The sequence below is a fragment of the Toxotes jaculatrix genome, chromosome 17 (assembly GCF_017976425.1).
Source record: "Toxotes jaculatrix isolate fToxJac2 chromosome 17, fToxJac2.pri, whole genome shotgun sequence".
NCBI classification, from domain to species: Eukaryota; Metazoa; Chordata; class Actinopteri; family Toxotidae; genus Toxotes; species Toxotes jaculatrix.
Window position 1 is genome coordinate 5,482,246 of NC_054410.1, and position 14,806 is coordinate 5,497,051.

Genomic DNA, 14,806 nt, shown 5'->3' on the forward strand with positions numbered 1-14,806 from the left:
CAGAAAACATAGGTCTGTAGGAGTGAGGCAGTACAAAAAGTGAAATACAGTTCAGTTACACTTAATATGGAGAAGGCTTTAACCCAAAACAACAAAGAAAGGGCAAAAATAAAGAAATAAGCTTATAAATAAACATTTGTTTTTTAGTCCTGTAAAGGGTCTGAAAGATGTAATATCCCGTAACAAATGCAGGGTAATTTACATTACAGTCACGTGATGTCCCAGTAGGCGTGTCCATGTGCAGGTCTTTGTGAAACTGGCAGGTGCCGTACCTTTCTGTTGAGGATGCAGACATGGCTTCTGGTCTTTGTGAGAATTGTTCTCAACTTAGAGAACTTACTGCTCATTTAAGAAAAGTTTGCAGAGAGTTTGAACGAAAAATCAGGAACGTTTTCAGAGAGTTTTCTGAGTGCAACTGCGTTAGGATTACACCTGAGAGGAGTTTCCTGAGGACGACCCAAGAGTTGCCCTCCTTACGCCTCCTGAATGGTAGGAACATTGTGGACATCATCACCTTTGGGTGTAGATTGTTCTGTTGTGGAGGGGAAACACACCTTTAAGCACATAACCTGTGTTTTTTTATTTAAACAAAGACAAGGAGAGACAAAGTTTACACTCTTGATATATTGTATTAAATCTATAATATCAAAAGTTACATGAACACTCTTTTTATCTTGAGAAAACATAAATCATTTTATGTTTCATAAAAAAACTGGGCATGACGTTTACACAAAACCTACAAAATCAGAATAAAGTAAAAAGTGTTTGATGTTGGATTTATCAGCTCTTACGTTTGGAATATTCACCTTTATTAATCTGTTTCTCCCCTCAGACGATGAAACCCAGCTGCTCAGTCAGGAAAGTCTACAAGCACTGAACAAACTTGCTGTCTCGGAAAACACTGGTCTACAAATGAGTGCTGCCATGCATTATTTACATCTCAGTCATCTTTGTGAGTAGAGAAAACAAACAGATTTTTATGTTGCTTCTGACAAGCTGCGTGATAGAAAGGACATGCTGATCAATGGCATATAAAATGAGACTATTGTTTGCATCTCTCCTATCACTCACTGCTTAAAGATAAGCTCTCTAACGGGTACGACCCGTATCATGCAAATTTTCAACTGTATTTTTTCTTTGTGCAGGTTACGTCCTGTAGTATGTAAATAGATGACCACATCCTTTTCTTACAGGCGGCGGTTGACAGATTCCTGTGTTTTTTTAGTTGAGGTTAATAGAACAGAGAAGCGATATCTCTTTTTGGACCTAAATTTATAGCCCACAACCAGATATCTTAAGTTAAAATCTAACATTTGGCTTTGGCTAGTTAGACTGACAGTTAATTTACATTGTGTTCAACTGTCTGTTGTAAAACAACAGGCAAGAAGTTGAACTGACTCATAAAATTTTCTGTATTACAGTGAAATCTCCTCTACCAGACGCCTTCATGGAGCCAGTCATGGCTTTACTTTTATCAACAGACCTGGATGTGCAAAAGACTATCTCTCTCGCCTTGGTCAATCTGTTAGTAAAGAATAATGGTAAGAGATAAAAGTCATGGGAATTTAAAATACTGTTATTTGTTAATTAATAATCCTGATCCACTCTTCTCTGTTGAAGACTTAAATAGGTAAATTCAACACAGCATCACAGCTTCCACCTGAAATCTCATAGTCACTGTCCATAAAATCTGATTTCAGTGTGTAAAGAGTTGGTGATTGAAATGGGGATGCTGGTGCCCATACTGGAGTTGTTCCAGTCTGGTGATTCAGCCGCTCAGTGTCACTCCTGTGCCTGCGTCGCAATGCTGGCCTCCTCAGGTCTGTAATGGTTTTAAACAGTTGTCACAGCTGTCTGGAGAGCTGTCTAAATTCATTTGTGTGAAACATTTAAAGAAAGAAGCACAAATGTATTTAAATGGAAAAAGTAGCAACCGGTATATTTGTACAGCATATTATTAATTCTGCCAGCTGCTTCCTTTCTATGGGGTTGCCCAAAATTTTATTGTGTGTGTGACTGCAAAGAGACAACACACAGCAACAATAGCGTAGTTCTGTATAGAGCATGTTTTCCTTTCTTTTCATACAGAATCAAACAAAGATGCTATCGTGGTGGATGGAATCATACCACTGCTTGCTTTGGCAAAATCCTATGACCCACGGGTGCAGCAGAACGCAACCTGGGCTCTGTTACATCTCACGCAGTCAGGTGGGATAGTTTGCTTTGAGAGTCACTCTTCATGTTTTTTTCATAAAACCAGGAGCTGTTTTGATCAAGTTCTTTCCCGTGTGACTTTGCCAAAAATATTAAACTTTCTCCTCTTTTTCTAGATGGGTCAACAAGGATCTTGTGTCAAGCAGGAGCTATTCCTGTGTTGGTCCTTCTACTGCAGTCCTCGGATTCAGAGGTTCAGTTTTGCAGCTGCACTGCTCTGTGCAACATCGCTGCTATCCGGGAGCATCACCCGAAGTTGCTGAGCATAGGGGGTCATTATTTGTTAAAGTCTCTTTTGACTCTCATGTTGTCGTCTGTACAAAAGGTAATTGTGAACTTAGGTTGGTGGTAACTGAATTTTAAGATAAACAATGCTTGATAAAAATCTTTTTCATTCCATTTTTAGAATTCAGCTCAAGCATGCAGATGTCTACAAACACTCTCAAAGAATGGTAATCATAAACAACAGCACCTTAAATTTACACCATGTAGGATGCAGATACTGTTTGTCAATTTTATGTGCAGTTCTGATCCAGGAGCAGCTGATGGAGCTTGACTGTGTGTTACCTCTGAAAGCACTTCTGAAAACCTCTGCTGCTGTGTGGACAGAGCCAGCTGTAACACTCCTGTCCGCACTGTCTGCACACCCACCAAACAACGTATGAATTCCCACAAAGCAGCATAAATATAATAATGACAATAATGATGAAGATGTAACTTCAAGGGCACATCACTGTATGTCAGAAAAAATGGGAAATGCAGGTGTAAGGGAACCTATCTAGTAAAATCCAAATGTTGATAATATTTCTGTGGTTTGATTCCAGGACTTCCTTGTGAGTGAAGGACTGTTGGATGAAGTCGCTCTGCTGCTTCATCATCACAGGTCCAGCTCTGCCATAATCACACACAGCTGTGTGATAATCACTAACCTGTGTAGCTCCCGCATGGGTCAGCAGGTACACCAAGGCTACAGGTCACATTGTCTGTAGTAAACACATGAATTGTGTGTGTACAGTGCCTGAGATGGAGAATCTCTTGATAAAGTCATGTTGAATCCCATCATTGTTATCTAGGCTGTGATGGAAAGTCTGTGTTTATCAGGACTCCTCGGGGCCCTTCTATCTCCCGGCCTGTCAGATGAGACCTTGCTGCATGTGACATCATGCTTAAATCACCTGACCACCTGGAGTGAGTGGCCTGGACGTGAGTTACCATCTCTTATCTGTTTTAGAAAATTTAATGTGGATCTGAATTGAAAAACAAGAAAAACAACTGATAAATATCAATTCCCCATATTATATCTTTTACTTCCAACTTCATAAGTATCATGATCTCTTACAATTTCTTATCGTTTCAGATCCACTTAACCTGTCAGCGGCAATAACAGCAGAACAGGTTTCAGGACTGGTGAAGATGTCTGGACAAATTCAAAATTCTCTGTTGTCATGTAACTGTGCAGCCATCATAAGCAAACTAGAAATGACTGGTAATATAATGTGCAAATACTACCTACTGATAAAACAGAGATAATCAGTGTTTGTTGTGTATTATTTTATACTTATTTCATATGTTTTCATGCTACTTTTCTTAGAGGAGATCATTGGGTTACTGAGACCTCACTACATCACCATGTCAGAGTACCTGTTAGTATTTCTCAAAAAGAAAGACGTTAAATTCCAGCATCTCGGCATAGTTACAATATTCAACCTCAAAAAAGGTTTGTATTTGTTGTAGATTTATTTATCGGCAGCCATTTTGATTATCTGAAATAGTCATCCACTGTATGTCCATAGTTCTTAGCCTTATTTGTGTGATCTTCCTCTGCAGATGGAGATTTTTCATCTCTGTTGGCTGACAGTGAGCTGGAGGTCGAGCTCAGGAAGGTGCATGCGCAGACAGAGGAAACCAGACGCCTGCTTCAAATGATTCAGCCTCTTTCTCCGTCCTCTGTTAACCCTTAGCTTTCTCAGTACAAATGCTGAGAGATGTGCACAGTGTGGACAGTATGAGGTGTTTACATCCATACACTGTACAGACAAACAGCATTTTTTAAAATCACAATTGGTGTTTTAATGTGCCATCTTTTATTTCATTGTTTTCATATTAATTACAGTCAATGTGTTACCTGAAAAACAAGGCAGAGATGCAGCATAGTATCAGCTTTAATCAAATATGGCATATTTTGACTTCTCAACAGGTTAACAAGTGATAGTTATAAGCAACACTTCAACTATAAGATCAAATACTGATGATCAGATACATTTGTTTTTATATGCTTTTATTATAATAAATTCGCTTAACCTCTATGTCTCAAACATTGCTTTGTAAAGTGATTGCGCAATATCAAACAAAGCAACTGTCAGTGCAATAAATGCCTTGTGCATTGTATTTTCTAAAACATCACTCACAAAACTGAAGCAAAGTCTTTGGAAACTAAGTTCCTCAGCAGCTTTGAAATATGTGATTGCTATACTTCACAAAATCAAAGGGCAAGATAGGAATTTATGAAGGAATTAAACTTGTACCAACACCCTAAACTCGTGTGCTTAGCGCAAACAGAGCTATTCTAATTCCACAGTGACAAAACTGAGGAAGGGAAAGTGCTTAGAGAGCAAGAAATATCAGGAATTAGGAAAAAAGCATATGGCTAACATATGTTGTGATTGTTGGAATGGCTATTCCTAGTATTTCATATAGGCAACACTCTCAATAACTGATTAACTGCATTTGCCAGCAAGCGGCCTTTACCACTGTCTACATCTACTGTTTTTTTTTTGTTTTTTTGATAGTCATTATTAGTTCAGAAACCTGCTGTACTGAAGAAATTAAAATCTTACTTGCCCAATATTTGTGCCACTGGTTACACACAGAAAAGTGACCAAATGCTGACGACCTCAGTGAGGCAAGGCTGTAATTTTACATGCTCTTTCAAGGTGCTGAATGGCAGCAAACAGGCTGGACTGCAGGAATTCCCGTCATTCACACAGAAATCGCAGCTCTCCAACAAAGTATCTGAACTTCTGCCCACTTTGCAGGTGCTCAGATGACCTCTACAGAACACATGAAAGGGAAACAAAAAAAAATAATAATTTGAAGATATTAAATAAAATGTTTCAGAGCAACTTACGACTGTGACGCACAGTTAGAAATTTATGAATATTTCAGTGCTTTACTCTTGTCAACCGGCCTTGTTTGGTTTTATGTGTGGCTTTCCAGACTGATGCAAACCCTGCCTGCACAGATCGCATTTCAGAATGAATGATATTGATTGTGTGGTGTAGGCACTGCCATGCCCTTTTTTAGAGCTAATAAGGAACAAACATGCTCAGAGCCGAATGTTGTAAGAATCTGGCTGGTTGCTGGTGTTTCTCTCCCACCCTGAGGGCAGGTGAGCTGCTGTTTGTGTCTCACCTGCGCGCTGGTGGGTCTGGATTTCCTCCAGGCCGGTGAGCGTTCTGAGAGACCTGCGTTCTTTGAAGGCCACAACAGGTACCATGTCCTCCTCATTATTCAGCCCCAGCTGTGAGGACTTAGTCCCCACTTGCAGCTTCATGGCATCTTTTATAGTGCCATTCTGCACAGGTTCTGTGTTTTCCTTTGGTTGGGCTTCATTTGGCAAGATCCTCACTGGTCCAGACTTCTGCGTTGAACAGGATTAACCAATTTAGTCAAAGACAGGCTGTGTGGCTTTTAGAAGCGGAGCTGGTTAGTTATTAGTTGATGTTTGATGTGCGTCATATGAACCCAGGGGCAATGTACTTTTTAAAAACTGAGCAGTAAATCTCACCGTATCTGGAGAATCTGTCCTTCTGGTTCTCCGCATGATCTCCTCAAGTCGCTGGAAAAAAAAACAGCTTTCAGTAAAACTCTGTCACAGAAGGCTTTGTGAGAACATTCAGTCTCTTGACTAAAACAGAACCTTTGATATATTATTGATGAAAATAATATATTTTGATGAAAAAAGATAATGTACTTATGAGGAAGGGAGGGAGAAGCAAACAAATCCTAGATGTGTTTTGACATAAAATAATCAATACAATTTGGAAATCCATATTTGATATTTGTCACAAAATATGTTGAAAAACCTCACAACCATCCCAACTGACTGCTCTCTCTGGGATGACCCCAGGGGATGCTCATTTGAATTGGTCTCACAACAGTGTGATAGTTTTCTGTTCTCTCCTTGAATTGAGAATAATTCTGTAAAAGTGGAAAGACCCACCAGTAAACACTGGATTAAAGAGGTCACTACACTGCATTAGATTCAGTTAACATGGAATCTTTCTTCAATTAAAGCCTTGACCCTAAAATTCTGAGCTGATTGTATTTATTTACCTATTTATTTATAGTTGATGGTGTTATTAGTCTGCCTTATTGGTTTACCTGTTGTTTAATTTATTATAACTACGCATACATTTACTGTAGTCTCAGTTCTTGTAGGGGGTTGGGGCTGGGAAAACTAACACGAGAATATATTTGTTTGCTCATGTTGTATATACTATACAAGTAAGATTTTATCTTGTCACCTTTTTTCTTGCTTGGCGCTCTGCCTCTTCTTTCTGTGCGAGGATCTCTCGCTCTTGTTTCATCTGCTCTGCTTTTGCCCTCTCTTTGGCTTGCTCCTCCTCCCGCTGCATAAAACACAGAGCAGGTACAGAACACTTTGTGAGAATGAGCACAAAACCTGAAACTGTACCTTCCAAAGAAAATAACTGAAATTAAAGATAACTCAAAAGCATCCATTGGAACAGAGCTGTGCAATTTAACCTTGTGGAGTGTTGGCAGAGTAAATGTTTGTGCTGCCCACCTGTTTCTGCAGAAGGGCGGCTTCCCTCATGGCCTGAGCTCTCTCTTCCTCGGCTCGTCTCTGCTCCTCTTCCTCCCTTCTCCTCTTCTCCTCTATCAGACGCTGAGCCTCTGCCTGCTGTCGTGCTCGCTCCTCTGCCCTTCTGCGCTCCAGTTCTTCACGACTTTGCCTGGACATGTCATAAATTAATGTTAACGACCTTCCTCTGCAGTTCTGTCTCGTAGGTGGACATGCTTTTTACCTTTCTGCCTCCTCTTTCTGCAGGCGCTCCTGCTCCTCTCTCTCCCGTTGTAGTCGGGCCTCTCTCCTCTTTTCAGCCAGGAGACGCGAGGCCTCCTCTGGGTCTGTAGTCCCAGCTGAGGGTCTGCTCACAACTTCACGAGGCTGTGGAGCTGGATGAGGAGGCATCTGGGAAGAACCTGAAGAGAAAAGTAACTTCAACATATATCTGAAGTACATTAAATAGCACTCTAAATACTGCACTTTTCGTGTCAAGCATTTCTGTAGCTTACTTCCATCTCCTGCTGTTCTGGCTGTAGTTTCTGTTTCTGTATTGAGCAGGTTCAAACAAGGAGTCTCAGGTGCATTTCCATCCCTCATTTTCTCTTGCTGACCTTCAGCTGATGTCCTGACAGGCCTTGAGTTACCAGGAGCAATGGCGGAACTACAAACAGCAACATCTTCCTCAGGGACCGATGGGAGCTCCAGCTGCAGCGGGGTTGAATGTCTGCTGATTGATCTTCGGGGAGTCCTTTAAAATCCAGCAGAAGAGAGCAGATGTCCCACTTTGCTCACAGCACTGTGACTATTTCATGAATGTACAGTGGACGTACTTGTCACACAAATCTAACCTACCGTTCGGGTGAGGGGGAGGCTGTTCTGCTTTGTGTAGCTGTGGCTGGTTTAGCAGTGGTTTTGATGGCAGTTGATTCAATGTTGGAGCCACTGTTTGAGTTCTTCTTATTAGCATCTTGCTGTCTTGCTGCTTTGATCTAAGCCAAAAAGAAGGAAAGAAAAGGTTTACAGAATTACAGTTTTGCACCATTTTATAATTATATCTTTGAGTTCAATCGGACCGAAAAAGTAAAGACTGTAAAATCATGTAAACACTATTATTTAGCAACATGAGTGTATGTAGGACCAAAGGAACAGCTAGACTTACCTGTGCCAGATTGATGCTTCTGTTTCTGGGACTGGGGGAGGCAGATGGCCTCTGGTGGACTGGGCCAGAGTGGTGATGGGGTTTGTGAGGGGGGGTGGTGGTGGTGGTGGTGTTGGTGGTGGTATTCATGGAGTGGAATGAAACTGCACGGCGACAAACATGGACAACTGGGCCAGTGTTTTTTTGTGCCATAATTATCAAAGATTGGACAAATATGCACAAATGGTGCAAACAGTGAAAATGGAAATGTGAAGCAGGGCGTTAACAGAGAGGGAAATGAGCAGTGTTAGTAACCAAAGGGCCTGCAAAAGTTAGTAGTAGCAATATAGTTGAAGTAATGTTTTAAAAATGCACTACAAACCATTAGCACTGCATTATCATCACATTAAAGCAAATGAGTACATTCTGTTACCATCGGGGAAAGTACCTTCTTTTCCTGACTGACAACCAGCACTCTTGCTCCTGGCCAGATAAGAGCAAGTGGGGGTAAGGAGGCGACTGACCAAGTTCTTCTCCCATGTTGTCAGTGGTAAGCGACGTGGAACTAGCGTATTGATTGGTATAAAGTTTTAAGTGCAGCAAAAACAAAAGATAAGGCACGCCGAGACTTGTTGTGTTAAGATATGCTACGAAGAGAACAGACAGTGCTAAGTATGGTGTTATGAGATTAGAAAGTTAAAAGGAGAGGAAAAACAGGAAGCATGTTCATCTCTTCTTACCATTTTTGGTGAGCTTCCTTCCTCTTGAGCTTTGACTGAGATTCTGTTGGGCCCTTTGGCTCTTCTCCAGAGTCCTGCGTACTGCAGATTCATATCGCTCCTTAATTTGGGAAAACAAGCTTCAGTGTTGCTGTTACTCCATCCAGAGCAGTGAAATCCGTGGCCTCTCTAAAAATAAAAGTTTTTGATTTCCAAAATGAAAACTCACTTTCTCCTCCTTGAGTCTCTGCTTGCGCTTCTCCTCCACAGCAGCACGCCTCCTCTCCTCTTTGAGCCTCTGCTCCAGGAGTTTCTTCTTGCGCTCCTGCAGCTGTTGTTCATAGTAAAGCCTGGCCCGCTGCTCCCGCTCCAACCTGCTCAGCTCCCGAGAGGCTGGGGAAAAGAAGTGAACCAGTATAAATAGATTTATCGGTTATCTATGCTAATCTTTTTAGAAACTGAGGACGGTGCATTAACTGCACTGTGAATTCTACCACCATAGGAGCTCACATACCAAGTAACTTCTGGTGCTCTTCTCTTCTTTCTCGTGCCGCTTTCAGCCTCTCATCAACATTTAGTCCATTAGCCACTAGAATGTCAAAATAAAACTTTATAGTCACTGGTTACATTAAAATGTAAATCACATTTTATTTATCACCATTATTAGTTACATAAAACTTCAAAACCCAAACTCAAAGCAGTCTGTAAAAGAACCTCATGCTTTAAGACATGATCCGAATATTGTGACATCTGGCTGATAAAGAGTGAGCGTTCCCCCAGATTAACAGAGAGCTGTATCAAACCTGCAGTGGCTCGTGGAGAAGCTGTGTTGGAGATTTGGGCAGACTTGTTGACAGAACAGGCTGCTTTCTTGGTCTGTGAATTTGGTTTGTCATAAGATCCATTCTCTGTAGGTGAGGAAAAAAATATACATGTCATTCCGTGAAAAAAATAGCAATACCTCTGACCTCTTCAAGGTTTTTCTTTCCATAATCTGACACTCAATATTATTTGGATTTTCTACTACAACTTGTGAACGTCGCATAGGATTCTACACCTAAACACATCTCACAACAAAAGTACAACAAATGATATAAAGCTGCTGTTACATATCAACCGAAAACAACTCAACTTTAAAAATCTGCCCCAAGCGTGTCTGTTATGGACTGGGATGGCCTTAGGGTCAGCTACAAATGAAAGAGTCATTATAAACAGCCTGGGTATAAAAGGCAAAGAGAACATGACCAGTCCTTATGAAGATGACTGAAACGAGCCACGGAAAAGGTCAAGAGAGAGACACAAGACTGATGAGTAATTGGTGTAAATGCACAAGGGGAAAAACAGAAATCACATGAATGTGAATTTTTTTAGGGTTCACCATATCAGGATGTTGATCATCCTATGTATATTATGTAATCTGTGTCCACAGATGCCCCCTAATTTTCTCACGTTCATCGCAGCCATGCTCATTTACATAGTGATTTCTCAGTGTGAATGTATTATCTGTATATTCTACTCATGCGTCATCAGTGTGATCAGATGATCCTGTATTTGTTACAGGCATTCTGGCTTAGCTTCAAGGAAAGGCTTGTTTAGATCAGCTACTATACAAAATCCTTCTGAAACAAAAGCTAATTCTACTAACCTCCGGTCCTTTCAAATGCATTCCCCTTCCTTTGGCTCTCGACCGTACGTGTAGAAAGTGGTCCCTGCGATGGAGGGATGACACTCTGTTTCTTCTGCACAGCCATGCTAGGTATTGAGCCTGGCATACCAATGCTCTCACTCAAAACCCCCTCCTTTCTCTCCTCCTCCCCGTCCTCCTCCTCTTTTGAATTTCTATTTCAAGATGCCTTCGGGTTCTCACTTTCACAGTGCACTATGCAGGGAACTGCCTCGTGCATCAGCTGCTTGTCCATCTGTGCCTCACAAACCATTAGAGAGAAAAGCAAGAAAACAAAGCATTGAATTATACCCGGTCGGTTGGAGATAATTTAAGCCAAGGCTATCCACAAAGGGAATTTACTCCAGTCTCCTTTAAGGCTAAGGAGGTCTGGAGAGATTCTGATCCTCAATGTCTCTCGTCTATAAAAAGGCTACTCCCCCTTTAAAGATCTCACCCTTGTGAGCTGCTCTGCTTTACTTTCACATAATATAGCTGTGTCACTTTAACTCCCCCCACCACACCGCCTGCTTGCTAGATGGAAGTGGCCAAAGGGATGCAGCGTTTCCTGGAGACAGAAAAAAAAAAAGAAAAAGCTGAGAGCCTGCCCTCGTGAATAATTGCCATGCCAACGGTGGAATAATATTCAGTGACATACACTGCTTGGACATTAATGTGTGTGATGCAGTCGATGTCCTCAATAGATGTGGTAATGATTCTTCCTTTGAATGAAATGGTCTTACCACTAGATGGAGGTCTTTCTTTGGAGAGGACAAGCTGAAGTCATCCTTGCCATTTAATGGCTACTGCTACATTCACATAAATCTAGTTGAGACCCAACTTGACCCTGTTTTATTGGTCTAAAAACCTTACCAAAATAAGGTCATTCAGAAATAAACACATTCACATTCGGTTGTCCCAGTGCCCTATTTTGACTAAAGTGGCCAACATGGTCAATATGGTACATTTAACATTACAAAAAAATCACAGGGTTTATTCACATTTGATCTGTCACATGCTGTTTTATACAGTTCTTTTCAATCAAATTAAAAATGAAAGAAAAGAAAATCTTGGCCTACCTTTTCTTCAGACTTTTACAACTGCAGACAAACACATAAACGAAAGTCGTGAATCAAATGTCTCTTCATGAATTAAAAAAGGCTCATTTTAAGGACAAAATGATGAGTCCAGGTGCTGACCCCACCTCTCTTCAGAGCTGCTTCCGTCCAGGTTCTTTCCGGTTGATGTCAGAAAATAAAATGTCTTTAAAGTTGGCGTCAGACTAAGCAGCGGAAAAACTTTAGACAACCGGTAAGAGGTGACTTTCCTGTCAGAGATATATGAGCCACAACACCGTGTACCTTTGTAGTAACTTCGTTCCACTTAATGATGCTAATGAATATGTGTGTGGCAGCTAAAATGAATATAATGGGCTAATATAATGCTAAATAATATAAGGTTAACACCAGTAAACACGAACATTTACTTTACCACCAGACTGGGCTGGAAGTCGTTTTCCAGGAGTGTCAGTAAAAGTGTAAGCTCGGGTACTGAGACAAATTAGACTTAATATGTGACAGTTAACTGGCAGAAAAGCGGATGCTGCTTAGTCGCTTTAGCATAGTGGCACTTACATAGCATAGCTTCTGAGATGGCACTGGAGCTAACTAAACTTAGCGGATGCTAGGTACCTATTCGTGCACACTGCACGAAAAAATGTGAGTCTAATTTGAGTGAAACGGGTGAAATAAATTAGCTACCTATCTGTCTGTTGTATTTAAAATACTCACGGTGCAGCCAACTGCAATGACAACTCTGTGGCCACCAGGTGGTGGCAACAACAGGTAGCACATGTGAAGTGTGGCGCCTAAGAGTAGGTTTATCTTCTGTGGAAGGGAATAGCATTCACAAGTAAATGAGTAAAATTAAGACTTTATTTTAGAATTATGAGTTTCGTATCTCGTAATAAAGAGAAAACGATCTCATACTTACGAGATAATGTAGACTAACAGCACAAGAGATAGAACGCTTCAGAACTTGCCTGAGGATTGTGGGGTTTTTCCAGATTTCTTCAGTATCGAAGTAATTCATTGATAGATGTCAGTGCATCCAATGGTACATTGCAAAAAGGTACTGTTATAGCTAATTCGGCTTACCTATTTTTCCTTAAATGTAAATAAATATAGGCCAAACTATGTCCATCCCAGTAGTACTGAATGAAAGACCAGTAGATCCAGGTTAGTAACTGAATGAGTGCTGTCAAGTGGGGCTTGTGATGTATCAAAGAGAAAGTACACAACACTGTGCAAAAGTTTAAGGCACTTAGATTCTCGTGCATCATGTAATACCATCAGAAGGCGTCTGATAAGTCTGTAATTCATTCTGCAATAATTTTCATAGAGCACTCATTTCATAAGTATCTTCCTCAGGTCACTTTAGGTTAGATCCACATGTGCTCTAGGTGCTTGCTGGCTAATGCAACGCACCCCCCCCCCCTAACGCCAACCATAACAATGCCCTCTGGCTCTGTTTCAGAGATGAAGCTTGCCAAACTCCCCCATCCAGGAGTCTGAAATGTGTCATAAGGATACACTACACCTTGGTCAGGTGGTTTACCCACAGAGCCACTGGAGCACACACAAGTTGGTGATAACCAGCCTACAGCCAACAGCCAAAAAAGGCCTTTGGTCACTGGACCTACATGGGATAAGATTGCATGGTTGGTATCAAGTCATTCTGTGGTTCACCCTAGACGACATTTTCAAAGGTGTCATTTTAAGGGCTTGGTTGCTTGCTCATGCATATTCATAAGCGTAAACCTAAATATTTATCCAAAATACAGATAATAACGTTCTTTTGTATTGTACAGTTATAAGATGTTTATGTTTTTAAGATGTTGACCTGTACCATTAACTCTATTGAGAATCTCTCCGATGTAAAGAAGGGTAGTATATAATTGTGTTTAATAAGTTAAATATGTTTTGTTCTTCATCAGACCAGAGAAGTCAATCCTTGCTCATTTGTTTGTTGGCTGATGTCGACTTCAGAGTGTTTAAAGTTGCATTCGATGACAGCACCCATCAGTGAATGAGGTTAGTATATTAGACGACAGGGGCAACCGGTAACTTTGCACGACTGGTGACATGGTTACATGTCACGGCCATCCTGGAGGAACGAGGACATCTCCTCAACCCCTCGTAGCCGCTATTGAGTCATGTAATTAACAGAACATTAACAGAATCCCTCAACAGAGTGGCCAGGTTGGTGTCACTGAGAGTATCACACACTTCCTGTTGAGCAGGTGGGAAAAGTATGTGTCCGTTATAGTTTGAGGTAAAGATGAGGAAAGTAGTTGCATAGAGTTAAATGTGATGTTTTGCTTGATACACATATGTTAATATATGTATCCTTGCACATAGTACTCAACCATTTCCTCAGTTGGGTAAAATATAGAGATATTTTGCTAATTTGGTAACAATGATAACATGTTTCCCTGTTATTCCCCCTAACCAAATCCATTTCTTTTGTTGTGAACAGTGATACCTCCACATAATGAGGATGCCACATGCAACACTGACTGGACCGCTTAAATAATTTAGAGCCTTGTTTCATCGGATACCAGCAACTTTAGACTTTGACGTATGGCTTACAGACTGGCTGTATGTGTAATTGATGAGTTGTACTTCAGCATTCAGTAGAAGTTGCATTGAATAGGAGTTGCTAAAGCATGCCTCAACTCAGCCAAATAATACAGCATAATCAGTGCTTTAACACTAGCTATTTTTTCAGTTTGTGGAGAAACACATCGGGCAACATTTACATTATTTGATCCTTATCTATTCAAGTAAATAGCCTCAGGGCAAAATGATGCATGATGAAATGATGAATTTGTACCACAAGGCTTTGCAAATAGGACTTTACATCATTTGGTGATTCCGTGACAAAAAGTGTGTCTGCAGACCCAGTTTGGAGCAGCACCCTATTAAAGATTAAAATGGAGCAGTCTTCCAACTAGGCTGGGCGGACATTTTGTTTACTTCCATGAAATTCTATCGCTTATGACACAGCAATACATTGATTACTCAATGCTCACACATTTTGAAGTTTTTCTAATGGTTTTGTTGTGATATAACATTTACAAAAGGACGCACTGTATCAAAGTCTTTTAATACAAGAAGCATTTTACTTAGTGTCTTTATCTTCACCTTGTAGCATGCCAGATTCTTTAATATTTATGAAATATATAACGTGCAACAACTACT

General features: G+C 40.7%; 2 protein-coding genes across 6 annotated transcripts; one reads left to right on the top strand and one right to left on the bottom strand.

Moving 5' to 3' along the window:
• The first annotated feature begins 292 nt into the window (after positions 1-292).
• On the top strand, positions 293-4,607 carry ankar (ankyrin and armadillo repeat containing). 2 transcript variants are annotated; one of them, XM_041059890.1, is made up of 13 exons: positions 293-489; positions 833-952; positions 1,422-1,541; positions 1,701-1,820; positions 2,089-2,208; positions 2,331-2,539; positions 2,621-2,666; positions 2,740-2,873; positions 3,039-3,170; positions 3,288-3,417; positions 3,572-3,700; positions 3,806-3,931; positions 4,042-4,607. In XM_041059890.1, exons 1-13 carry the CDS (start codon positions 294-296, stop codon positions 4,173-4,175), a joined length of 1,716 nt encoding a protein of 571 aa, XP_040915824.1. In that variant the 5' UTR covers position 293; the 3' UTR covers positions 4,176-4,607. The 2 variants fall into 2 exon arrangements, with proteins under 2 accessions (XP_040915824.1, XP_040915825.1); XM_041059891.1 differs by lacking the exon at positions 1,422-1,541 and having other exon boundaries at positions 4,042-4,594.
• Positions 4,608-4,744: 137 nt separating this feature from the next.
• Positions 4,745-10,850, bottom strand: LOC121196775 (ensconsin-like). Of its 4 annotated transcripts, none has more exons than XM_041059887.1 (15): positions 10,527-10,850; positions 9,685-9,789; positions 9,396-9,470; positions 9,111-9,274; positions 8,903-9,002; positions 8,611-8,727; positions 8,184-8,326; positions 7,877-8,013; positions 7,534-7,772; positions 7,263-7,440; positions 7,022-7,190; positions 6,741-6,845; positions 6,002-6,052; positions 5,626-5,851; positions 4,745-5,264 (listed from the first exon to the last, which is right to left on the bottom strand). In XM_041059887.1, exons 1-15 carry the CDS (start codon positions 10,651-10,653, stop codon positions 5,254-5,256), a joined length of 1,947 nt encoding a protein of 648 aa, XP_040915821.1. In that variant the 5' UTR covers positions 10,654-10,850; the 3' UTR covers positions 4,745-5,253. The 4 variants fall into 4 exon arrangements, with proteins under 4 accessions (XP_040915821.1, XP_040915820.1, XP_040915823.1 ...); XM_041059886.1 differs by having other exon boundaries at positions 5,626-5,854; XM_041059889.1 differs by lacking the exon at positions 8,611-8,727 and having other exon boundaries at positions 5,626-5,854.
• Positions 10,851-14,806: the final 3,956 nt, after the last annotated feature.

Excerpts from the sequence above, each read along its gene's own strand:
- ankar (XM_041059890.1), top strand. The coding sequence starts at position 294 with ATGGCTTCTGGTCTTTGTGAGAATTGTTCTCAACTTAGAGAACTTACT. Across the intron at positions 2,209-2,330 it reads GTTACATCTCACGCAGTCAG|ATGGGTCAACAAGGATCTTG; the intron begins GTGGGATAGTTT and ends CTCTTTTTCTAG. Across the intron at positions 3,171-3,287 it reads GCTCCCGCATGGGTCAGCAG|GCTGTGATGGAAAGTCTGTG; the intron begins GTACACCAAGGC and ends ATTGTTATCTAG.
- LOC121196775 (XM_041059886.1), bottom strand. The coding sequence starts at position 10,653 with ATGCCAGGCTCAATACCTAGCATGGCTGTGCAGAAGAAACAGAGTGTC. Across the intron at positions 9,790-10,526 it reads TGCATTTGAAAGGACCGGAG|AGAATGGATCTTATGACAAA; the intron begins GTTAGTAGAATT and ends CCTCACCTACAG. Across the intron at positions 8,327-8,610 it reads TTGTCAGTCAGGAAAAGAAG|TTTCATTCCACTCCATGAAT; the intron begins GTACTTTCCCCG and ends GTCGCCGTGCAG.